Source organism: Peromyscus eremicus, chromosome 7 (genome assembly GCF_949786415.1).
Source record: "Peromyscus eremicus chromosome 7, PerEre_H2_v1, whole genome shotgun sequence".
NCBI lineage: Eukaryota > Metazoa > Chordata > Mammalia > Rodentia > Cricetidae > Peromyscus > Peromyscus eremicus.
Window position 1 is genome coordinate 84,862,772 of NC_081422.1, and position 23,969 is coordinate 84,886,740.

The 23,969-nt window shown below is 46.9% G+C and overlaps 1 protein-coding gene across 1 annotated transcript in view; it reads right to left on the bottom strand.

Moving 5' to 3' along the window:
• The window catches only part of Tbc1d2b (TBC1 domain family member 2B), a 77,975-nt gene continuing 54,006 nt past the window's right edge, over positions 1-23,969 (bottom strand). The window contains exons 8-13 of the mRNA XM_059268361.1: positions 23,086-23,279; positions 16,948-17,442; positions 13,338-13,455; positions 8,105-8,290; positions 6,109-6,230; positions 1-3,401 (exon numbers count right to left, since the gene is read on the bottom strand). Of these exons, the coding sequence (XP_059124344.1) occupies positions 3,206-3,401; positions 6,109-6,230; positions 8,105-8,290; positions 13,338-13,455; positions 16,948-17,442; positions 23,086-23,279 (1,311 nt within the window). The 3' untranslated portion in view covers positions 1-3,205. The remainder of the gene's footprint in view (positions 3,402-6,108; positions 6,231-8,104; positions 8,291-13,337; positions 13,456-16,947; positions 17,443-23,085; positions 23,280-23,969) is intronic.

Below are 23,969 nucleotides of genomic sequence, written 5' to 3' on the forward strand. Positions count from 1 at the left end.
TGTAATACAAATTAGTTTATTTCTCCCTTTACAAGTCTAACATTGAACTCAAAGATCAGCATAAAAGCTGCTGTGATACATAAGGACGGTCACTGGTAGTGTGCCCTCAAGTCTTCCAGTTGCCCACAGGGGAAGAACCTCACACACTGGGCATGCATCCAGCCTCTATCTTCAAGGACTTCCCTGAACAGGCCGACCAAGAGGTCAGGAAGAAAGCACTGTACAGAGTGAGAGGGGCGTGTGCAGTCCCAGATAACAAAACCTGACTGGGTGCTACCTAGAGTACTTCCTGTATCAACACAACATAGCTAACGCCAGAGACGTAAACAGCGACCAGCTACTGTTCAGCTGTCAGCATGGCTACACGCAGCACCAGAGGCTATCTGGGTGAGCAGAAGTGAGGGATGGCCAAGGCTAAGGGGAGAAGGCAGAACAGGAGGGAACTGTGATTTGGAAGGCTCAGGTTGATATAAATACATACAAGGGAGTTGTGCACACAAAATAGAACTTGTTATATAAAAGTCGTACAGAATCTAGAAAAACCTTAATAAAATAAGTCTATAAAAAATATAAAATGTAGTGAAAATATAAAAGTATTAACAGTTGAAATATTGGTAAGTCCCATCAGATGGGGCACTGAGGGCGGGGTAACCCCCGTCCCCGCCCCCACCATGGCATGTGCATGTGGACCCACATGCTGGAGGCTATGCTTTGGGTTTCTCAGCCCACAAGGATCACCAGGCAGGAGCCACGGGTTGCATGCTGGGTAAAGGTTCAAAAGAAGAGCAGCTGCATGAGGCGGCCCCTGACATTAGGGGTGCCTGCCATGGTGGCCAGTATAAGTCTGGAACCTCAGGGGCACTGGAGGGTAAAGACAGAGGTGATGGCTCAAATCTCTGGAGTTATGCCTGGGGAGGAGCCTGCTTCATTCTGCCCCCAAACTGGAGAGAAGGCAACTATGCCTTCTCAGCTCCGTGGACACGGAATCCTTTATTCCAGGGAGGAGAGCCCGCAGGTGTACATTTCCTGAGTTCTCTTGTGACTTTACCTGACCACTGACGCTAACTGGGAAACTAATGCTGCCTCTCAGGGAATGGCAGGACAGCATGCTAGGGATTTTTCTTTTTTCTTTGCATTGCTGAGATGGAACCCAGAGCCTCACATGCCAGGCACACGTTCTACCACTGAGCCATGTCCCCAGCATTACCAGATACTTTTAAGATGCCTCTACTGGGCACACAGGACAAAAGCAGCCCAGTGCTAAAAGAGCATTTATGCCAAATTCATATTTGGACTGACTGGCATCTTCCAGTGGGGAACTGACGTGGCGACTGAAATCAAGGCAACTGGAACTGAGCCATGGGGCTCCAGCCCCATCCTACTGCACCTCCTTAGCAGCTGTCCCCAAGGCTGACAGCCGTCATTTCACAGGGGGTGGGGATTTTTCTGGCATTTGGTTTCAGGGAGGCCCTGAGAACAGTAGTGAGACCACTGTCCAGCTCAGACAGCTTCCTGAAGAAGCCGTGCCTTAAACCACCATCCTAAAGATACAATGCTGACATTTTTTATACCTGAAAAGAGACAAAGGTTATTGGCTAAATACAGAGACCAGCTCCTTTTACACGGTAATAAATGAAGCAACTTTTAGAGAAGTTGAGCACAGTCTAGATGCTGAAAAACTGACTCAGCCATTCAAGTGCTAGAAAGCGGATAGCAAAAACAGGAAAACCGGTCATGGAAAAAGCACTTCTCACAACTGCCTTGCTCCAATTCTTAGTCTGAGTGTGTTTATACTAGCTAAGGATTGTTTCCGATCTTTTTCCAGGTAGTGTAAGATAGTCCGCTTAAGGCTGTTTCCCTTGGGTTCCGATAATACTGTTAGAAAATGTTTTCTCATGACAGTCACTCATCAGGGATGCTTAGGACTGAACAAAAATAACCTCCCTTGTTCAGACCCTCTTTGGGCTTTAAGAAGGAAGTGTTCCAAGTCCCCAGAGTCCCCAGAGGCCACAGTGACCCCAGCTCCCTGATGAGGACAAGGATGATAAAGACTGGGAGAGCTCATCACTCTTGTCCTCAAGCAAAGGTGCTTCCAGATCTAGGAAGCTGGCAGTTAGCCTCATTCCCCACCCAACCTCTGGGCACAAGAGCTATCAGAACCCTGGCCACTGCCACCCAGGAGCCCACAAGCCACAGCACTGCCACATGTTTCCATGTTTCTTCATGCAGGGGCGGGCCTACTGCAAGGCTCATTTGGAAGCCCAATCCGGCCACACTTGGAGAATGGCATCTCCAAGTCACCTCCCAACGACAAGAGCTTTCCACAGCAGCTCTTGGAGGTGTGCCAGGCTCCCTGCAAGCCGGGACAGAGCAACTGGCAAAATCGCTGGCAATAAGAAGTGTGGGGGCTGGCAGCAGGACAGGGTGAGTGCTAAAGTCTGAAAGGCCATGTATGAGGGCAAAGGCTAGTCCGGAAGGGGCTGTGGCTGGCAGTGTGAAGCCACCAGCAGAGGGCTCCCAGGCTCTCTAGGAAGGATGGTTCTGAATAAGAGTTGTGCTTGCTTTTTTTAAAAGGACCCTCTTTTTTTTTTTTTTTTTTTTTGGTTTTTTGAGACAGGGTTTTTCTGTGTAGCTTTGGAGCCTGTCCTGGAACTCACTCTGTAGACCAGGCTGGCCTCGAACTCACAGAGCTCCGCCTGCCTCTGCCTCCCAAGTGCTGAGGGCGTTCGACATCAACTCCCCGGCAAGAGACCCCTCTTCTTATGATGACCTTTTGCCCCTGGAAGCAGCCTTGCTGAAGCCCTGTGTGCATTCCTCCACAGTGCTGTCCTTGAATAAAAAGAGCCTGGGGAGATGTGAAGCACAGCAGTTTTTGTAGGGTGAAACACTCACACGATTGGCAGATGCTGTAAACAGGCCCTTGGAAACGGTCAATTGGGGAGTCACCAATCGGGTAGCAAGCATGACTGTGATGCATGTGACTGAATGCCATGACATGGAAATGGCTGTAAAGCCATCGGACCTCTGCCCCCAAATGGGAGGTGAGAAGGTACAGCTTAGTTTTGGACATCTGCTTAGCAGACAGCCAGAGGCCACAGATGTTACATTTTGGCAGCTGAATGAGCAGAAACATGCCTGGAGTTAACCCCTTTGCTACTTTTGGTTATGAAGGCAAGAAGAGCAGCATCCTAGGGTGGGGGTTCATTCAAGTGTCCTCCTCCTCATCGCTGACCAGCTCGCCTTTGTCAGGGCTAGTGTCCCGCTCACGCAGGAAATCCTCTCGGATGGCCTCCAGCTCTGTCAGCTCCAGCCGGACCTTCTCCAAGTGGTAGGTTCTCCGGTTCCGAATCTGGCGCAGGGGGAAGGGGTTCAGATCCCCAAAGGAGATGCTGATCAGCTTCCTGGTGGGACAAAGGGCAGAGGCAAGCATCAGCAAGGTCAGGGGAGTGCTCAGAACACTGCCTGGAGACCAGGAAAGGGAGCAAGAGAAATGTGCCATGCTGAGAGTCTGACGGGGGAATGTCACCGTGGGAGTCCAGGCCTATCTTTTTTTAAAGATTTATTTATTTATTTATTTATTTATTTATTTATTTATTTATTTATTTATTTATTTATTTATTATGCATACAGTGTTCTGTTTGCATGTATGCCTGCAGGCCAGAAGAGGGCACCAGTTCTCATTACAGATGGTTGCGAGCCACCATGTGGTTGCTGGGAATTGAACTCAGGATCTCCGGAAGAGCTTAACCTCTGAGCCATCTCTCTAGCCCCAACCCAGGCCTATCTTATGCAGAGCGGCAAGAAGGTTCAGTGGCTAAGGGGAAAACCCTAAGCTCAGAACCCTTTTTGACCTGATTCTTCATCTGCACACTGGGAACATCAGAGGTGTCTCCCCGTATGGTTCCCACACATAGGCGTTAATAACTTGGTGCTCGCTTGGTGGCAGCAGGTATCCACGAGTATGATTCTTCAGGGCCAGTGTCAGGCAGGGCTACGTTTAGCATAGATGTACACAGGATATGCAAGCGGCCAGGATTTCTCCTTTTTATATTTAAACAGCTTCTCTTGCAAGGGAGCAAAAAGGCTAGCCTGGCCGGCTCTCTTCACAGGCCAGGTTCCCCACACGGTCTAGGACGGGCAAGCACCAGAGGTTAAGGCAGGCCTGACTGTGCCCAGGTGTTGTTTCAGGCCCAGCTTTGTGATCTAGCTGGGGCACATCACTGAGACTGGGAACCAGGAGCCCACCACTGTCCTTTCTCTTCCGTGAGGCACAGGCCCGTAGACCAGAAAACTCATTCTTTACCATCAAAAGTGGAAAAGGTTTCCTCTAGCTGGAAAGAGCCGACTGTGACAGGCCCCGGCTGCAGCACAAGGGAACGCAGGTATTTGCCCTTGGATGCTCAGCCTCTCAGGACCCCCAGAAGTCCTGCCACAGACACCAACCAGTTCAGTCTTGCATCATCCAAAGTCTCCTGAGCGTACCTGGCTATGGAAGCCCCCGTCCCTCCCTCTTTGTAAGACCTATCAACTCCGCAGAACTGCCTCTCCTCAGACCACTAGCATGGGCAGCTCCTTAAAGCACTGGAACTCCAGAGTGGAGGTGGGGCCAAGGCACCTGCAGCTTCAGCAACCTCCCTGGGGGTGGGGAGGTGCAGGAGCAGGGGCTGGTGGCACTGATGCACAAATCGGGAGCTCTTATCTAGTGACCTTGACTTTGTAGAGCAAAGGGGAAACTGTTTCAAGTGCCATTCACAAGGTGGCGCTGTAGGATCGGGCAAGATGGGAGTGCCCAGCTCTTTCCTATGGTGAAGTAGAGGAGGGGGTTTATCTCCAGGCAGCCCTGACATTCCCCTTAAGACTGTCAGGGTGAGGCGGAGTCTGTCTCTGAACCAAAATGCTCTCAACACAGTGTCAGCTGTCATGTGGGAATTCATTCAGTCATTTTTAATCTTGACCATTGCGAGATGAACAAAATCCTTATTCTAAACTTTTCATCAATCTTTCTCAGCAAACTCTCTCAGATACCCCTTCTCACTAGGCACAAATCAAGTTATTTTTAGTGTTAGGACTAAGCCTAAAACTATCTTGAAAGCATACGCCTCAAGCATAAGATCCTAAAAAACAGAGACGACCTCCCAGAGGCCTGGCATGGCTTCTGCCAACCACTGCCACTGCCAACGTCCACGCCAGCTGCCAGAGCCAGAGCAACCACCAACTGTGGCCAAGGGAAAAACGGCAGCCCAGACAGGAAATAATTATGTGGCTTGAGGCGTGTGTGTGTGTGTGTGTGTGTGTGTGTGTGTGTGTGTGTGTGTCTCTGTGTGTGTGTGTGCGCGCGTGTGTGTGTGTGTGTGTGTGTGTGTGTGTCTGTGTGCGTCTGTGTGTGTGTGTGCGTCTGTGTGTGTGTGTGTGTGTAAAGATTCATGAATATTCCAGCTATTCAAGCTGGAAACTTAGGGTTCTTCCAAGTTCAAAATCTCAGATCTCTTCAATCTGTCCCACTTTCTCCAACTCTCAGGACACCTCTCTCTGGCTACCACCTTTCTTTCCTGGATCTTTCTGACAGTCACTGTCTACTCTCCTAGTGGCCAGTTCTGCCCCAATGCCTTCAGTGACTTCCCAATGTTTAGAATGAAGCTCCAAGTCCTGAGCATAATCCACAGGAGCCAGGCTAGGCTGTAGCCTTGAGCCCCAGTACCCTGGCACAAGCTGAGTGGTCCCCTCCCACTGTCTCTAAATACACTGGTTCCCACACCTGTGCCCGGAAGAATCTCTGTCAAGCACAATTCCTGCTACTTCCTCCTAGCCTTGTTCTCTTCCAGACTGGCTTCTTCCCACTGAGAGCCGTCAAGTTCAGGGCTATTTTTATCTACCATCCCTCCTGTACAGGTTCTGCACTATCACAGAAACAGAAATGCTTTAGGCATGGAACACTGCTTTCAGTTCCTAGATTTTATTTATTGAATAAAGAACAAAACCATACTCATCTCTGTCTCCTCAAATGACTGGAAGGCCATAGCCCTTCCCATTTCTCTCTCTATAAAGGAATGTCCCTCCCGCAGATGGCACCCTGGACAGCTCTGCGTCTGAGGACTCCTGGCAACTCACCTGGCATCAAGGATAGTCCGAGTGAAGTAACGGAGATACTTGAATATGGACATGGAATCTTGCAATTTCAGGATCTCCTCTTCTTTGTATTTGAAAAGTGCCAGGGCAAAACGGAAAATAACCTATGGGAAAGCCAGGGAAACTGTAATTGAAAACACACTGTGGCTAGGCAGGAGTCCAGGCATGAGGCTGGGACTCTGGAGCTGGGGGCTGGCTGGAGAAGTATCCTGAAGGCCCTGCCCTTGGGCAGACACCTGAATTGATGGGTGACTTCCAGGACTGGACAAGGACCTTTGGTACAGAAAAACAAATACTTGTGGTTTCCAATAGTTCGGTCCAAACCAGAAACGTTCCTAAGAAGTGAGGATACTTGTGGAATCCTTTCACATTTGGCTAACCTTTGTATTCAACAAGGAATACTGACCTCAGAAGCAGTTTCACATAAGATCAAAACCCAGGCTTTTTTTTTTTGACTGAAAATGTGAAGCTGCAACTCCTGAGACAAGCACAGTCTTGGCTAATGAGCAGGGGTCTGAGCAACTTTTCATTTCAGTGAAATAATCAGTTGATTTTGGTGATTTTTTTTTGGGTGCTCTGGGCAAGGCTGGGGGAATGAACTCCTGGTGATCTTACAAGTTGAGGCAGCTTTGGAACAAACTGCTTTTCCACATCTAAGAGCCCTAAATGGCCTGAGCCAGCCTACACTGTACCATATTTAGAAAGCAGTATTTACAGGGTCAAATTGTTCATGATTCTCTTTACATACTCATGTACAGCCCAACATAAACAGTGTTGATGATCTTAGTTGAGAATTCTTTGTATTAATGATACATTAAGACTATAAAAGTGGCAATACCCTATGCTGGATACTGAATCTACATATGGGATAATATATATACTCAACTGCTGTGGGAGTGTAAACTCTTACAGCTTTGTTTGTTTGAGACAGGGTTTCTCTGTGTAGCTCTGGCTATCCAGGAACTCACTCTGTAGATCAGGCTGGCCTCAAACTCACAGAGACCCACCTGCCTCTGCCTCCTGAATGCTGGGATTAAAGGCGTGTACCACCAGGGCCTAGCCCTCACAAGGACCGTTTGAGGGGCAATCTGGTGTTACCCCAACACTACTGGTGAACTAACCTTTGATCCTGCAATTCTAGGCTAAATCTACAGTGCATGTGCATACGTGTGGAAAGATGGAAGTCACAGGAGAGCTGGGTACAGCTTGTTCTAAAGTGGGAAGAGACTGGAAACATGCAAAGCAGCCACCATCAGGGACTGCTATGCTCATTTCTGACTCCTTATATAAGAAGATGCCATCAGGTTACAGCACAGGTCCTGTATGTGCTGCTACAGAACTAACTCCAAGATACAGTAAAACAGCATACTTTAGATCGGCTTAAGAAACACGATAGAATGTATAAACTGAGGAGAAAACAAGAGGATATTGGGAGGAGAGAGACTGTTTTCCTACTATATATCCTTTTTATGTTTTGTTCTTATTTTTACTTAATTAAAATGTTTTGTTTGATGTGTGTACATGTGTGGTCATACGCTTGTGTGTAGAGCTTCAGGAAAACTTGGGGAAGTTGGTTCTCTCCTGTCACCCTGTAATTCGAAGAATTAAACTTAGGCTGGAGGATTGTTGTGTTGTCCCACCAGCCACTTATTTATCCATTTTTGGTGTATTGTGGTGTGGCATGTGGGGGTAGGAGAAGGGTAGGGACTGAACCCAGAGGTCTCACAGGAGCAAAGCGAGTGCTGAATCACTAAGCTACCAAGCGCTTTGCTAGTTATTCTGAGACAGGATGTCCCTGTGAGCTACTGTGCTCAGCTTCACACTGAGGTTTTTGATGGATGAGCAGGTAACTGCTGTTCCCCAAGGCCTGCAGGAGCATATCACACTGAGGTAACTCTACAAGTTCCAGGTGAACCAGCCACTCGGCTATGTGTATGTCAGTCTGTCAAGCATGTGTATCTGGAAAGAGTGCACTCACCTTTGGTCCCTCATAAAGGAAAGAGTCCCATATTTTAAAAAGGACGTCGCTGACGACACTGTCCACGAATACCACCAGAAACCAGTTGAAGGTGATGAGGGTGTAGTCCACTTTGTACTGTTCAAAGTGGGTGTGCAATCGAGGCAGCTTTTCACTCATGAGGTCTCTGAACACCCGCTGGTCCACCTGGAGAGGGAACAAAGTGAGAGAGGTCTGGGGTCTGCGGTGCAGAACAGCTGTTCCACCTGAGAACGGAGGGTGGAGCCCATGGGGACATGCAGCAACACAGCTGTTTCAGATGTACATGTGGGACACTCACAGAGCCAGGCTGCTCCGTGGCCCGGGGGCAGCTGACCTCAAACGCTTCAGGGCCCCTAAGTAGAACTTTCATCAGGGGATGGGCAGAAGTGAATAGTCTGTAGCCTAAAAGTGAATAGTCTGTAGCCTAAAAGTGAATAGTCTGTAGCCTAAAAGTGAATAGTCTGTAGCCTAAAAGTGAATAGTCTGTAGCCTAAAAGTGAATAGTCTGTAGCCTAAAAGTGAATAGTCTGTAGCCTAAAAGCAGCTTCTGGACTCAACATCTATGGGAAAGCAGGCTGGTATCAGCTTGCTAGTACTCGCACAAATACAGGCAGCCCTGGGCAGGTGCATAAGGAAAGGTGAGCCGCTGAACAGAAATATAACATTACTACCCACATCCACACAATGAATATGCTTAACAGGGCAGGGTGGGGAGAGAGAACACTAGAGTCAGAGGACTCCAGGTACTAGCTGGGTCCACCCACCTACAAAGAAGTTCTAAACAGCCATGTACTCTGGAAGACAGTTTGTGAACATTAAAAGAGATGTGTAAAGTTTTATAAGACAGGCAAGCCACAGGTGGCGGAAGCCACTGCATGTTAGGTCAGGCAACCAGTCAGTGCTGGGCAGAAGGCTGAATAAGGTTCCAGGATGACCTAGAGGATGGAAGAGATGAGTAGGGCAGCTAGACAAATGGATTAGCGTAACTGTGGGCAGGGATCAGGCTTCTAGGAAGAGGGTTGAGGGGCCACACCAAGGGGCTTTTCCCTGCTCTGTGTGTGACCCTCACATAAACATTTTGTGTGTGTGTGTGTGTGTGTGTGTGTGTGTGTGTGTGTGTGTGTGTGTCTGTGTGTGTGTGTGTGTGTGTATAACAGAAACAAGCTTCACAGAACAATGCTAAGTGGGACTCAGGGCCATCTGGTTACAGTCCAATCAATTTTATTTGACACAGGAAAAAAAATCTACGAAACCAGTTTCTCCACAGAGTCTGCAAACAGCAGGGAAGAGAGGAGAAGCATCTCAAGGCTCTCAGCAGGATGGCCAATAGTGAGGCCTGCTCTCTAGGTCCATCCTTCCCGCTACAACAGAAACGCCAGACTGGATGGCTGAGAGCCCTGGACAAATGGATGAAAACAGAGGAGGGTGCACGGACCCCAAAACTCCCTGAAGGTAACTGCTAAAGGTAACTCCCCTTTGAGTGAGAGGTGAGAAAAGGTGCTCAGAACACCCCACTTCTGAGCCTGGCAGGGAGAGTGCAGAGATGTGGCCTCTGAGACCAGAGCATAGGGAAGATGAGAACCAGTGGGTGTCCCTTTTAGGGAGACCCCTACGATGAGTGGTACAATTGCGAGGAACAAGGCTGCAGAGGTACAAAGCCAGCCTGTAGAGGAGGAAGGCTCTGGTCCGCTCACGCTGAGACCATGGAGTAGGTCATCCTCTCTGAGTAGCTGACGGGGAAATCGACTGGATAGCCACTGTGGAGAACAGTCCTACCCGGGAGGGCATCCTGGACTAATCTGCAAAGCCCCTGTGTAATAGTTTTATGTCAACTTGAAACAAGCTAAAGGCATCTGAAAGGAAGGAACCTTGATTGAGAAAATGCCTCTGTAAGATCAGGCTGCAGGCAAATCTGTAGAGTAGTAGTTCTCAATCTTCCTGATGCTTCAACTCTTTAATGCAGTTGTGGGGTACACCCAACCCTAAAATTATTTTTGTTGCTACTTCATAACTAGAATTTTGCTACTGTTATGAACCACAATGTAAATATCTACGTTTCCAGGTGGTCTTAGGTGACCCCTGTGAAAGGTTCATTGAACCCCCCCAAAGGGGTAGAGACACACAGGTTCAGAACTGCTGGTGTAGAGCATTTTCTCAATTAGTGATTGATGAGGGATGGCCCAGCCCCTCGTGGGTTGTGCCTTCCCTGGGCTAGTGGTCCTGGGTTCTACAGAAAAGCAGGGTGAACAAGCCATGAAGAGCAAGCCAGTAGTAAGTGGCATTCCTCCACGGCTTCTGCATCAGCTCCTGCCTCCAGGTTCCTGCCCTACATCCTGTGATGTAAGTCAAATAAATAAAGCCTTTCCTCCTCAAGTTGCTTTGGTCATGGTGTTTCATCACAGCAATAGAAATCCTACCTAGGACAACTCCTGTCAATTAGGACACTAGGTGAGAACATTCCTGGGATTCCTGGAATACTAACACAGCTACAGTCTAATCAAATGTTAACACTTTAAAAATGTTATTCTAAAGGACAATCCAAAACTTTTAAAATGGCAACTATTTGTTGGAAGTTCTGTTTGTTTTTTTTTTTTTTAATATTGTTATGGCTTTAACAATAAAAATGTGTTGTTATTTGTTTTGGAAAACACAGTTAAACAGGTTCAAGTAGGAACTTCTATTTGAATTTAACTTTTTAAAGGCAAAGCTAAAAACTAGCAGGCAAGGTGGTGGACATCTATACTACTTACATTTGGGAGGCTAGGGCAGGAGGAGCTGGAGTTCTAGGCCAGCTGCAAAGACAAAATCAAAGGTATAAACTGCTAAAATGAATGTAATTTTCTGGAATACTTTAAAAAAACCAAAGTGCACATAAAAAGCTGCAGAGCCCACCTCAGCGTTCACCCGTATCTACTTCCCCTGTCAAACTCGGGTTAGATGTTCTATCCTGAAAACCATTTCAAAAGCTCTCAAACTATCCCACAAGTTGCCTAAGAGGTCAAGCTGGGGCTGGTGTCCATTCACCAGGAAGCATTGCTCCCCTGCCCTCAGAAGCGCCCTCCTTGACAGTCAGATCATACACTTTCTGTACACCTGGATCCTGACATCAGGGGCCAGAGTTGGGTAACATGAACTGGAAGAGGTCAGATCATCTGTCTCCACCTGGTCTTGCACAGCCTAACCCCCAGAGTGGTGGGCACTCTGGGGGTTAGGCTGCCCTAGCGTTTCCCGCTTTCTCTGCTGTCCTGGCTACCTTGCCCCCAGGCTCTTCCTGCCTCTCAACCACAGCTGCCTCCCCAGGTCCACAGCAAGCCTGGCATGCCTGCTCACACAACCTGCCCTTGCTCTCCTTTCTGCTCCATCTGGGCTAGCACCATGGGTTAGTGGACAGTTCCCACCCACTCACAAAGCTGCTGGATACAGTTCATCCTCTAACCACAGGGCACCGGTTCTGTTTATGGAGTCCTCTACCAGAACACATCCCCTGCTCATCTAGAAAGTTCCAGGTCAGTTCCAGCATACACCCTCCCTCCCACACTGCTGCCCTGCATTCCTCCCACCCCTGGGATGGCTATTACCTAGCTGGATTAACCCTTGCCTGCCTGCCTCTCCTCCAGCTAATCAGTGGTACCATCCAGGCCACAGCTCTGTCATCTTAGGATGTCCAGTACCACCCAAAGAAATGTCAGCACCTGCAGCAGCTACTGTTTGACCAGAAGAGGGAACTGGTATTTAGTGAGCCTGGCCTTAGACTCCCAGCTACACTCTCAAGTCATACCATGTACCAACCTTATTGTCCCCATTTGGCTTGGGAGAAAAGGAATGTCAAACACACTGAACTAGGGCTAGTTAGTTGCCTAGGGCCAGCAAGAGAGATGGGTATCTGAGCGTGAGACCAAGTGATGACATAGGATTTAGTCTATCTGGGGGGTGGGGGGACAGCTGAAGACGTCTGCAAGGACAGGACATCCATCTGCCTTTGAAGTGGGAGAAAAATATGTGTACACATCTCTTCTTCCAACTGGATGGCACACTGTGCCTCACTTGAGGCTGTCCAGGGGTTGGCAGAGGGCTGGGCAGGGAGCAGGCTGCCAGGAAATGCTTGCTGAGGCCTCTGTTTTACCCTCCTCCACTGAGCACTGGAGGACATGGGATAAGCATGTCATTCATCGGTGTCTGCAATGCCTGGGTGAGGTCCTGGCACACAACATGCCCTTCAAGGATGGCAGGAAAGGGAAACCTGGCCAGCAGTTGGGCCACAGCAGCAGCAGGCAGCGGGCTTGGGGCTCTGGGTTCCGGCAAGACCAGCACTGGGACCGATGGCATACTCACTTTCAGAGCAGCCTTATACATACTTCTCAGAGATAATGAAGAGAAATGAGTGTGTGGTGGACACCCGAGACAAGAAACTGGCACCAACATCAGGGTAAAAAGTACCTGATGACACCCCACCCAGAGTGGTCAGGACATCGAGGCTTCACTTTGTCTCTTCTGAAACCCTGGGGCATCCGAGGCTCTAAATTCAAGCTTGCGGGGCTGTTTTCAGGTGCTGTGAATATGCAAAGCACTAGCCACCGAGTTTTCAAATCCCACCTGACTGAGACCGTTACCTCATCCCCTTGTTGTCCATGTCCTGGGCAAGATCAGGTGGAGACAGATGATCTGGCCTCTTCCAGTCCATGTCACCCTGCTCTGGCCCCTGATGTCAGGATCCGGGTGTGAAATGGAACGTGTACCAGATCCTCTGATGGAGGAGGTTACTGCCAATCCTTCTGCAGTTCTTTAAGACTTATTGTTTGTTCCCAGAAACTAGGGAATGGCAGGGTAGGGCACCAAGGAAGCTGCTCCTCTGGTACCTTTAACAGCTGAGACTCCTCCCACCAACTCTGGTTCCTTCCCCGGGCTGGAGGCTCCCCCAGCCTCCTCAGCTGCCCTTTGTCCTCCCACATCTCCTCCAGCCTGGTCCCCGAATCCTGGAAGAACCGACCTAACAGACCAGAAGCTCCCCCAACTCCCTGCGCATCTTTGGCCTATGACAGACTGCCAGGGAGGGCTGTCTCTCTGAGGTGCTCAGGGAGCTGAAGGAGCTGACCTAGTCCACTCACAGAGATCAGCTGCTGCAGTCATGGACACAAGCTGCCCCCACAGGGTTGACTCAGATGACACTGGAGCCCTATAAACCAGTGACCAAGGCACAGTATTTTAAAAGTACCTGGGATCCCAACAGAGTCTTTGTGTAATAGTCTCGAGGCATGAAGACTTCCACAATGGTAACGAGACACCAGAAAGCGTCTTCCTGTTCCAGGTAAAGGAGGGCCACCGCCACCAACCTGTGGGCAGACAGGAACAAGGTCAGCGTGGGCTCCTGTTCCTGCCTTCACCATATTCTCTAAGGGCCACTGCGGTTTCCACTTCTCTAATGAAGGATAAATGATTATTTCTCAGTAAGTGACGAATCCTCTACAACTTGAAGAGAAAAGCCACCTTCCTCTGATCCCATCATTTGGTGTTTGTTCAAAGTTGAAATTACTTCCCAATGAAATTGCCTCCCTGTGACCCATGAGCCTTGTTTAAAGAATGTTTCACTTGGGGTGCAGAGGCGGCTCAGCCGTTAAAGGCAAGGCTTACAAACAAGCGTTTCACTCTAATATTTTGCTAATGCAGCTAATTCTTTGAGTTCATTGCTTAAAATGTTTTGATTAATCCTTTTATGTCTAAAAAGTAATGTGAATGTAACAGAGTATGAGGTAGTTTAAGAACCTGATTTCACCCGCTATCCAGCTGCCTTTCTGGAGGGGGAAATGGGTTGCACAGAGTCCCCAGGAGGGGCCTTTGGAACTGCATGAGGTGGGCACACAGGGCAGGAAAGGAGCTCACACATACCAACTGCTTTGCCATTCATAATGGAAAGAAACCTGACTCCAACCATTTGTACACGGTCATAATGCAGAGGTTGTTGGTAAAACATGACTAATCCCAGTTTCTGAGCAGGCTACAGCAGAAGGAATCACAAACTGAGGCTCATGTCTGGGCAAGCTGGCAAGACCCTGTCTCAAAATTTAAAATAAAGGTGTGTGAAGAGAGGGTGCTGGGGATGCAGCTCAGTGGTCCAGCATTTGCCTAGTACGTCTCAGGCTTGGGTCCAATGTCCATATCACAACCCAAGGGTGGGGGATGTGGCTGTACTCGGAGGCAGAGTGCTCGTTCTGACAGGTGAGGTCCTGAGTTCCATCACCAGACACGGGCAGAGTTGAGGGAAAGTTCCTCTCCACTGAGCTGAAATCCAAGAACTTCTGCCCCAAAGTCTATATGCGCCACTTACAGGAAAAAATGGCCCTGCTCAGAATTTGCTCTTTCCTTTTTCTTTGTAAAACTGAAAGAAATCAGCAAATCTCAAATTAAAAAATAGGACCTGGGTAGGTAGGCAAAGGGAGGACCCCTGTTTTCCTAAAAGGGATGGAGAGTGGGGGGAGGGGAGTGACAACTGAGGACAATCACAGGGAACGTTCCTGACAGCACAAAACCATAACCAGAGGCACAGCTCCCAGGATGCCAGGAGAGGCACCAAAGAGTCCAAAACAGAACTGTCAGGACATCATTCAACTGAGGCTGATCACGATGAGCACAAATCCAGAAAGACCTAGTGTTCTCACACTAGGTTCTCAGAAGGCAGGGGCATGTACTGGGTATTCTGAGGAAAAAATTTACCCCCACCCACCATTAAAATTCAGAGGCTTTAACAGGACAGGAGTGGAGATGAGGCAGGGTTACAGTATCCCGAGAATCACGGAACTGGCTCACAGAACACCGGCAAGTCTTCACTGTGGAGCCCTGGCCTCAGGGTTTCAGCTTCTAGTAAGTTTCAGACTTGGTACAGTGTGAGCTGTCGCTTTAAGTAAAACCAAGACTGCTTTAGGCAGGTTTTGGTTTTTTTTTTTTTTTTCGTTGTTGTTGTTTTGTTTTTCGAGACAGGGTTTCTCTGTGTAGCTTTGGAGCCTGTCCTGGATCTCACTCTGTAGACCAGGCTGGCCTCGAACTCACAGAGATCCGCCTGCCTCTGCCTCCCGAGTGCTGGGATTAAAAGCATATGCCACCGCAGCCCAGCAGGTTTTAGTTTTTAATTGGAGACCAAGAGAAGCTGAAGTCCTCTTTAACTTCTCAAGGGCAGAGAGAACTCCCCTGTCCTTGTTGACAGAAGTCATGGTTTTCTGGTAGCCACTGGGTTTCATCTGGGTTTTAAGTAAGTGGTGGTCAGGTTCTAAACCATATACTTGTGTAGACACAGACAGCTTACCTGGAGGTCAGCAGCAAAAATCCCTGAGCAGCCAGACTGAAAACCAGCATTTGAAACTCCCACACACGCTCTGCTTATGGGAGAATTGCTCAAGTACACACAAAGATCTTCATTCTTATTTTATCTTTTATTTCCCCCTTCCTTTTTGAGGCAGGGTCTCACTATGTAGCCTTTACTGGCCTAGAACTTGCTATATAGACCAGGCTGGCCTCAAACTCACAGAGACCTACTTACTTCTGCCTCCCAAGTGCTGGGATTAAAGGATGTGTCACCGTGTTCTGACAAGCTTGGGAAGGACTGTGAGCTGCAGTGACAGCAGAGAGCAGAGAGAGATGAAGGAGGATATGATGACATTACGGTAAGAAGTCGTCCCAGCACCCAGTGTCTGGTGCTGAGAGGAGATTGATGGGCAGCAGACCTTGGTACCCCCAAAGCCTTGTCCTGGCCTAACACACAGCTCAGGACGACAGCCTGGATTATTAATAAAAGGTGAGAGTCCCTTTGTTTGCTTATGGAAGCAAGGAAAATATTCAAGACCTGTAAGAGACTCTATTCAGAGGCTACAAAGCAAAACAAATAGGCATGAATGTGAGAGATTTGTGGGGAGGAGGGGAGCAGACAGGGATGGGAGGGGGTTGGGAGAACACTGGGGATGACAGTGGTCAGGATGCACTGTGTAAGAAAAAAAACTAATATATATATAAAAAGGCAAGCAAGTTTAGGTCTTTGAAGGGCTGAGTATTAATTAGCAGAAAAAAAAGTTCAGGATCCTGTACAATCATATGACACAAGCTTTTACTCCATCAATTATCAAATAATGCAATCAGATTCCTAATGATTAAAATTGAAGTGTGAAGAGAAAAGGAAGGAAAAAAAACGAGACTCTAAGATGCTTCCAGTGAGCCTGACTTCTGTGCTTACCTAGCCTGGTGCTGGGACGGGACCAGGGTCTCACTGTGCCAAGAACACACATCGCCACTGAGCCACATCCCAGCAGCTTCTGTAGTCCTCAGGCTATCTGAGGCAGAATCTGCCTGAGTTACTCTAGAGAGATATAAAGGCCAGTAGCTAGGCAGGAGAGATAGGCGGGACTTCTGGGCAGAGAGAGGAAGAGGAGGAGGACTCTAGGCACATGGATTACACCAGAGAGATGCCAATAAAGCTCTGAAGAAGTCGGACATACGGTACAGAGCAGAGGTAACCTAGCCACATGGCAGATCGTAGATTAATAGAAACAAGTTAATTTGAGTTATAAGAGCTAGCTGGGGACAAGCCTAGCTAAAGGCCGAATTTTCATAATTAATAATAAGCCTTCAGGTCATTATTTGTGGGCTGGCGATCCAGACATAGTCCGACAAGAAAGCCTGCTACAGAACTAGAGGACTGCATCATGAAAACTAGCTCTTATCCCGGGATCCTTTCCCCAAGAATACAGGCTTTTCTTAGCCGGGAGGAGAGGGAGCTGCCAGGTAGTGCCCGGTGCCCTGAGGTTTTTCTAAACCACAGACGAGAGTGGTCAGACACCCACCTGTTGAGGCCTTGGCAGTAGCCAATATCCGGATTTCGCCAAGAGAAGGCAAGCAGGACACTGCGCAGCTTCTGGATGCCCTCCGATGTGGGGCTGGAGTAATGTTTGTTGTTGGGCAGAGTCCGCAGCAGGTCCAGCTCAATCTGCTTGGAGGCAGGGTTCTGTTTCTCTAGTGCCTTCTGGAGCAAGGTCTGGAAGTAGCCGGGCTCCATGCTGTCCTTGAACTTCCTGGTATGACGGTCGACACACCACTTCCACACCTTGGAGCGGTGCTCATGGGGAATGCCTGCTCGGATCAGGTTTTTCAGCTCCGGAGAGCATACCATCTCCCTGTTCATTGTGCTTGCAAAATAGTTTTCCCACTTGACCCCAGTGGAAACTTCCTGGTTTTCTGTGAGGTACAGAGTCTTCAGGTCTAATGCTCGGACCTTGGCGACCAACTTCTCTTCCTCATCATCATCAGGGACAGTCCTAAACCCGTAGATATCGAACTCACTGTGGAAAAACAAGAGGGACAGTAGAAATGGCATGGTCTTGGCAAAGGGTGCAGTGAAATAGGAGACATTTCAGACCATCAAGCACATAACAAGCTTCTCAATGAGCTAGGACAACTGGCTGTCTACATGGAAAAGGTCAAATGAGAGCTACTCTCCATTGCGTACAGGGACAAATCACTCTCGGGTGGGTTAAAACTCTGCAGGTAAAACCAGAAGAAAATACAAGCACCACCACCAATCAAGACTGACTTAAGTGGGACAGAGTGGTGTACACCACCGATCTCAGTGTTCAGGAGGCTGAAGAGGGAGGATTGTAAGTTCAAGGCAAGTTTGGGTGTAGTGAGAAAGACACTGTCTCAGAAAGAAGAAAGAAAATGAAAAAAAGATTCATCTATGTGGCTATGTCGTTGTATATGTCTGTGTCTTCATACATCCAGAACAACTTCAAGCTTCAAAAGGTATTGTTTTAATAAAAAAAAGTATCTTGCTATGTTTACCAGCCTAGCCTCAAATACCTAGGCTCTGTCTCAGCCTTCCAAGTAGCTGGGATCACAGGTGTGTACTGCCACACCTGTCCACAAGGCATCATTTTAAAAGGTGAAAAGACGGGGTTGGGGATTTAGCTCAGTGGTAGAGCGCTTGCCTAGCAAGCGCAAGGCCCTGGGTTCGGTCCTCAGCTCTGACAAAAAAAAAAAAAAAAGGTGAAAAGACAATGAAGAAGGTATTTGTAAGATGTTGGGTACGAGCATCAATCAAGGCTTTGGTGGAAAGGATATGGCCCCACAGACGTCAACATCCTACTCCTGAAATCTGTGATTATATACAAGAAGATGGTGGCCGATGGTACTAAGGTTACAGAATTAAGACAAAGAGACTGTCTGAGTTACCAAAAGACCTGGTATCCACATGAACCCTTCAAAGAGGAAAAGGGAAAGGAAGAACAGATCAGAGGAAAAGGACAACAGAAGAGGCAGGGGAGAAGGGTGTGTGTGCAGGGGCCGGATGAGCTGCTGACACTTCACAGATGGAAGGGGCCAGGAGCCATGGAATACAGGTGGTCTCTGAGGCTAGGAAACAGGGTCTCACTTTATATCTACCAGGAACTGTATCTACCAACATTTTTAATGATGAAAATGAACTGCTCCCCAGAAGATCCACAAAGGAGCCCAGTCCTTGATTAAACTGTGACTTCAATCCAGTAAGATCTTACGTTGCCTTCTGACCTATGAACTCTATGACAGCAAAGTTGCTGCTAAGTCTGTGATTAGTTGAGACAGGATTGGAATCTAGTACAAAGCTTCTTGCTGTGGGATGGTCTGTATGTCAAGTGTGTTGCTGATTGGTCAGTAAATAAATCACTGATTGGCCATTGGCTAGGCAGGAAGTATAGGCGGGACAAAGAAAAGAATTCTGGGAAGTGGAAGGCTGAGAGAGAGACACTGCCAGCCGCCATCAGGACAAGGAAGATGTAAGGTACCAGTAAGCCATGAGCCATGTGGCAAAGTAAAGATTAATAGAAATGGGCTAAATATAAGAGTAAGAGCTAGACAATAACAGGCCTGAGCTAATGGCCAAGCAGTTTAAATAATGTAAGAGTCTGTGTGTTTATTTTATAAGTGGGCTCTGAGACTGGCGGGACTTGGTGGTGGGAGCTGGAGAGAAAAACTCTAGCTACAAATGGCGTCCAACGTGGTGGCAAGAGTTTCCACCTAAAAACTTAGAAAAAAGATTCTAAAACGGAACTAAAAACAGCTTCCTAATTGTCTCTCTCAAATGAGCGGCAGCTGCCGGTTTGAGCTACTGGCGGGTTCCTAGTGTGCACTCTCGACCTGCAGTATGGTAGGAATGAGGCCTCTGCAAGTAACACATTAAGCTATGTGGTGGATTTAGCCTTTGCTAGTACAAAACAAAAAAAAAGAAGTTTCTGGGCTACACGCTGCTTGGATAAAAGCATAGACCCACGATAGCTCCCAGAGCTGGCGGTAAACGTAGCCATGTTGGGAAGCTGAGGTGGGCGGAGCCAGCAGCCACAGCTGCTGCAGTTTAAGGCAAGAGATTCACAATAAGACAGATTCAGATGTAATAGTTTACAATGTATGTAAAAGATACGTAGGCTTGAAAGAGACAAAAAAAGTGATATATAGAGTTATAGAAACAAATACATAGTTTTAAAAAATAAAGTCTTTAAAGAGACAGTAAAGGTAGTATAAAAAATAAGCCACGTAAAGATGACTACCACACAGAGAATCTGGATTATGTTCTCTTTGATATTCGTAACTGCAGAAAAACATTTGATTGTAAAAGCTGTTGAGTTATGCCAAAATGTATATTTTAAAGGTACCTTGACTTCAAAATTTGGATATAAGGATATGTTGCTTTGGAAAAGAGTCTCTGCTCTTGTTTCCACAGAAAGCCAGAGACTATGGATTTGTTCCAGATTAAGATACATCAGGTTTGACCAGCCAAGACCCCCTGAAAGGTCTCCAGTGACACCATGGCCCAGATGATTCAACATCCAGAATGGTTTCAAGGCAACTGGCTCAGACGATACAGCCTCATGGACTACTCCATGATCCTAAAATTTTCTTCGTGTCCCCATAAGATACAGCGCCCCCCTCCAGCAGGAAGTAGTAAGAGAAGCTACGCCCAAATTCCCAAATATACCAAGCTGGCTTTAGAGATGGAATTGGCTCACTCCCCCTCTAAACCCAGACATATTGCTCAAAAAAAAAAAAAAAAAAAAAATGGTTAAGAGATTCTTGTGTCCCAAATCAGAAGAGCCCTCTGGTGTGGGACAGAGAAAAAACAATATTTTTATTTAAATCAGGTTGATTATAAATACAATCTCTTTCTAAAACAAAAAGGGGGATAGTTTAGATATGATAGGATGAAAGGGTAGATTAATGAACCTACTTTTAAAGAGTAACAACTTGTTTAAAATGTTTTACATTGCTATAGATTTTAGTTTATTGATACAAATTTAAACTTAATTTTGTTATACTGTATATATATTTCTATTCTTGTTTGAGGTATTATGTTTATGTAACTCATTTAAAATTATAATGGATAATTAAAAAATAGATTAATAATTAGTCATCTATGATAATCATATTTGTAGCCATGTTAGTTAAGTATCTAGGTATACATAGTTATATTTCAGATAGATAGGTAGTCTTCAAACACTTCAAAGACCTACAGAATATGGCATTTAAAATGTTTTAAAAATTTAGACTTTCTGGACAGTGAGACATGTCTGCTCCTGACAGCACCGATTTACTTCAGAGAGGAGGATGGGCATCGAAGACACTCCATACGGAGTTTATCTTCACCTTGACAAAAATAGCCATTTGGGCAAGAAACTGTTCTTGCCTGGACTGTCTGATCAACTGGACATGCAGGACCCATACAAAGGTGACCACTGAACTTTGCTTGACAAAATGGTCCTTCAGGTTCCTGCTTTGCAGAGAAAACTGCCAGACATTCTACAGGACACAGAGAAAAGTGAATAAGAGACTCTAGGCCTGTGGGCTGAAGACAGATGCCCCAACTTTACAAGAGAACTTTGAATGACTGTCCAGGCTGCCAGCTGTCTCTGTCTACCCTACAAGACTCCTAAAAGTTGCTTATATCCTTCTCCATTTCTCAGGTAGTAGTATATCCTTCTGAGGTCTTTGATGTGGTTAAAGACTAGATACTTACAATTTTCCTTAGTTATAATAAAAGATAAGTTAGATATAAAACCTTAAACTTACAAATATAAGATAGATAGGATCTCTTCTTTAATATTGTATCTGTAATTCTTGCTTGATAATTGTTTTGTTATATGTAATTTTACTATGTTAAAGTTAAAACCTTCCTTTTTAAGAAAAGAAAAGGGGAAGTGCTGTGGGATGGTCTGTATGTCAAGTGTGTTGCTGATTGGTCAGTAAATAAATCACTGATTGGCCATTGGCTAGGCAGGAAGTATAGGCGGGACAAGGAAAAGAATTCTGGGAAGTGGAAGGCTGAGAGAGAGACACTGCCAGCCGCCATCAGGACAAGGAAGATGTAAGGTACCAGTAAGCCATGAGCCATGTGGCAAAGTAAAGATTAATAGAAATGGGCTAAATATAAGAGTAAGAGCTAGACAATAACAGGCCTGAGCTAATGGCCAAGCAGTTTAAATAATGTAAGAGTCTGTGTGTTTATTTTATAAGTGGGCTCTGAGACTGGCGGGACTTGGTGGTGGGAGCTGGAGAGAAAAACTCTAGCTACACTTCTGACATAATGGATATGCTTAGGAACTTTACACAAATCTTAGGAACTTTGGAAATCAAATCTGGTGGTGTTGAAGACATGCACTTCTTTCACATCAGGAATCTCCTTTCTCTTCTACATCCTGGAGAAACTCTTGCCTGGGCACAAGGAATGTATACCATGGTGTTTGTAACTAAGGAGACTAGAAAGGTCCTAAGTGTCCTTCATGAAGGGAAGCAATAATGCCTTTATCTATTAGCTAATGAAGTTCTGCAAAGCAGGAAAGAATGCACACAACTTCCTAAATGCACACGAGAAGAATATAACACACCTTCAGAACAGCTCCCAACAGCTATGAACAAAGCAACCACAAATGATGTGGAGGAAGCACCCTTGAACTTGAGACTCTAGCTGCCTGGGCTGGGGTCTCATCCGTGTCCCAGAGGTTATGTAACTCAGGATATGCTGTATTACCTCCTGACTCAGTCACCTCACTTACAAAGTGAGGGAAAAAACCTACCTGCATTGAGCATTTAATACAATTCTGCACGCGAAGCACTTAGCAATTCCTATACCTGTTACACCCCGAAAATGAGTCCTGTAACAATGGTGCTGATTACACTCTGAAAGTTTAGTTCTGTCATTTAACTAGTGCAGTCAATGCTGGGAGGTTCTGTCAGCTTGGGGAAGGGCCCCAGCATGTCCAAGGGCTTCATCTGAGGCTGGAGGAAAGGCAGTGAGGAGATTGCATTGAGCAAGGCCCAGACAGTGCTCAGTCTGAGAGACAGAGACAGAAGAGGAGGGTACCCCAGGTGAACCTGCAGAGTTTTCCTAGTCCTAACACGCCGAGACTTGTCAGAAAATACATTGTATATGAGCTTTTAATCCAAGATCCATCAGATGCTTCTAGGCTCTATGACCCCCATCCCCACAAGAAAAAAAAAAAAGATGCAGTATTTTACATGTAGTTGCCTTAGTGCATCTTGGTTTGTTTCAGATCCTCTGTGGGTCTTGGGCCACTCAGTCAGGTTATAGAACTGCCTTCCCATACAAGGAAAACGCAGCTTCCCTTCATAGGCCCCTTTGCTTTCAGTTCCCTGTGGATGGGATGTATTCGTGTCAGGAAAGGGTTCCTATTTCTTGGAAAACTGGCCCCCACAGAAAGAGATATGGATTGTAGGTGTGGCTACTTTGACATGATTTTGGAATCAACAGGCCTGGACTGATTCCAGCTCCAGCACTTGATTTCTGAGGGAGAATGATGATATATGTTTTGCTGGCCTGACAGTACTTATTACAGGCATCAAATAAGATACACAGTGTTAAGTGCCCCGTGAGTGTCTACTGCTATGGAAAGGGAACTTTAGAAACGGGTGGACTTCCCAACAGAGTCAAGCACATTTACCTGACCAGATGAGGCTTAATGAATGCTTGCTCTGGCTGTTCTTGGCTCTCAACCTGCAGAGCATCCTCCAGCAACTGGGCTATGACATCCCTGGTAGGCCCCTGTTCTTCTGAGCAAACTGGTGTCTTCATTTCTTGAAGCAGTATCAAATACTTACTTTCCACCTGGCAGAGCTTGGCTTCCAGGCTAGAATACTGCAGAGAATGTAAGGTGGTAAGCTGTTACCTCTACCCAGAGATAAACACAGGAAAAGCATGCCTTGGGTCCCTTAGGCAACCAATGAACCCAAACCAGCATGCCCAGAAAGATTAGGAAGTAAGCCTGCTGCAAATTACAACACAGGTGAAAGGTTAATTCATGCCACAGACCCTTTCAGGGTTAAAATAGCCTGCTACGGCTCCCCTCTTTTTTTTAAGAGTTCAACACAGAAGGGGTGCTGATAAACACAGGTACCATTCTTCAACATGGTTAGAGGGAGCAACAAAACTCGTCACGAGCCAATTACTGAGGTCAAGCCTAATACTTGGTTACATGGGCCATGAATGCCCTACCCCCCATGCACACCAACTTTGTTAGGACATCATGTCCTGGTAGGACTAGTTGCCATCTGCTACCTGATGGAAAAATCAACTTCATCCTGGCAAATATGCAGAAATACAGTTTAGAAATGTGCTCAGAAGGCTGCTCAAAAATAGTACATACACACAACATCTGGGACGAGTGTCAGGTGTGTATAACTCACTACTATGCAGCTGAAAGCCTTGTGGCCCTATATACTTTCCAAAGCCCTCTGCAGCCGTAATCATGGCTGATTCTCAAGCCAATCCTGCTGGATCTGTGGAGATGGTAATATGCTCACCATTCCTGCTTCACACATGTGAAAC